The sequence below is a fragment of the Chrysochloris asiatica genome, unplaced genomic scaffold (genome assembly GCF_000296735.1).
Source record: "Chrysochloris asiatica unplaced genomic scaffold, ChrAsi1.0 scaffold00007, whole genome shotgun sequence".
Taxonomy (NCBI): domain Eukaryota; kingdom Metazoa; phylum Chordata; class Mammalia; order Afrosoricida; family Chrysochloridae; genus Chrysochloris; species Chrysochloris asiatica.
Genome location: NW_006408525.1, coordinates 11546722 through 11548583, shown reverse-complemented (window position 1 = coordinate 11548583; position 1862 = coordinate 11546722). Strand labels below are relative to the sequence as shown.

The following is a 1862-nucleotide window of genomic DNA, read 5'->3' as shown; positions in this document are numbered from 1 at the left end:
CCAGCTGCTCCTCGGAAACCCTGTACTGGGTTGCTTTGGGTTGGAACTGACTCAACCGCACGTAACAACAGCAACATCTAATTGAAATCTTAAGACACTCCATCAGCCTGGTTTTCCAGTCTATGGACTAAGTGGAGGAGATGCAGAAGTGGGGAAAGGCAGCACAGAAGAGCAAGATATGGCATCTAATGACAGAAAAGCCTAAATTAAGCAAGGATGTTGTTGTTAAGTGCTGTGGAGACAGTTTCAACTCACAGCAATCCTGCATAGGATTTCCAAGGAGCAGCGGTGGGTTTGAACTACCGACCTTATGATTACCAAGTTAGTGCTTGTCCGACAGCACCACACCGGGACTTAAAGCAAGAATAAGAACTGTGAGAGGAGAGCAACGTGCAACCATCCAGCGAGTAGGCAAACCACCCGACCTATGTTAGTAGATCCCATATAAGTAACATGAGCCCCAAGTCATTAAAATTTCTGTTCAATACAATCGAATTAAGAACACTTAAAAAACGAAACAAACATAAAACCATGTTATACATTTGAGCAACATCACCATTACAGGAAGAACAAAAAAAAAAGATGAAAATGTAAATGCTTAGTGTTGGGATGCCTCCTTGCCTGAGGACTCCGGATTAAAGAAGGTTCACAGAAAGAACATTTTGGCCTCTCAATCCGCTGTTATTTGCGACGAAGCACAGCAATGGAAATGGGTGAAGGGAGCACTCAAAAGAGTAGGGACTTGGGTGTGTCTTAACATTTAAAAATATCTCGCACTGGGTGCTCTGTGGGTGAAGCTCAGGCGCTTCAGTTGGCCTGGATCTTCTTGGGGCCCCCCAGCGCCTCGCGGCTCTGGCATAGAAGAAGGTACTCTAGCCGCTGGCAGTGCACACGGAGCTGCTTCTCACGCGGCAGCAGGAAGGTGAGCACCTTGTTGCGCACGATGCCCCGGTCCTCCTCCTCGCGCAGCCGTTGCTTCACACGGGCAGCCTGCTCTTCCTGCTGCGCCAGGACCCCGTTCATCTCACAGAAGGCGTCTTCCAAGTAATGGATGGCCTGCAGCGCCTCCTTCTTGAAGTCCTCCAGCTCCCGTTGCAGCCCGGCCATCTTCTGCTGCAGGATCTCCAAGTCAGGCGTCGGTGGGAGGCAGGAAGGCCATGTCTGGGGCAGGGAAAAGTCTCCAGACTGGAGGCCACTCTCCACCATTTTCTTCCCTTGTAAGGTATTCACCTTCATGAGAATGGACCCGGCTTGATAGAGTGGCTCCATAGCCTCTTCCCAGTGGGTGAGTGAATCGTTTTGACTGGAGCTTTGCAGTGAAGGAGACCTATGCATTGTGACATCAGGGCCGTTTTCAACCAACCAGAAGGAAAACCACAGTCTATTCATTTGCATATTGTAGCCTTCTTGGCTGGTTACCTGTGCCCCTCCTGAGAACTGGATTCTCACCATCTTGTCACCCTTCTGGAGCCAGAAGCTCAATCTCTCCTTTAACCTTAGGGAGAAACTAAAGCCCAGAGTAGGGAAGTAAACTGGCCAGAGCAAGGCAGGCCAGACCCAGTGGCTACCAAGACTCTTCTACACCCAGGTGGCCTGACCGGTCTTGGAAAGTTAATCACTGGTAAAACAAGGGCGTTGTAAGAGATGATGCATCTTACTTCTCGCTTTCAGATGTTAAAAGTGTAATTTCTGACTCCAAAACCATGCTTCTATAGTGTTGCCAGAATGTTAGATAACCTTAGCAAGTCTGAGAAATGTACTTAAGTTTTGATGTATGGTCCACAACAGTGGCTGACTCAGGACTCAGGGTAAAAATGAGTCAGTCACTCATATATTTATTTGATAAGTATTTACTCGTGATG

At 48.2% G+C, this 1862-nt stretch overlaps 1 protein-coding gene across 1 annotated transcript; it reads right to left on the bottom strand.

Moving 5' to 3' along the window:
• Nucleotides 1-807: 807 nt before the first annotated feature.
• CCDC182 (coiled-coil domain containing 182) lies at nucleotides 808-1269 on the bottom strand. Its single transcript, XM_006832400.1, has one exon. It carries the CDS (start codon nucleotides 1267-1269, stop codon nucleotides 808-810), a length of 462 nt encoding a protein of 153 aa, XP_006832463.1.
• Between the last annotated feature and the right edge of the window lie 593 nt (nucleotides 1270-1862).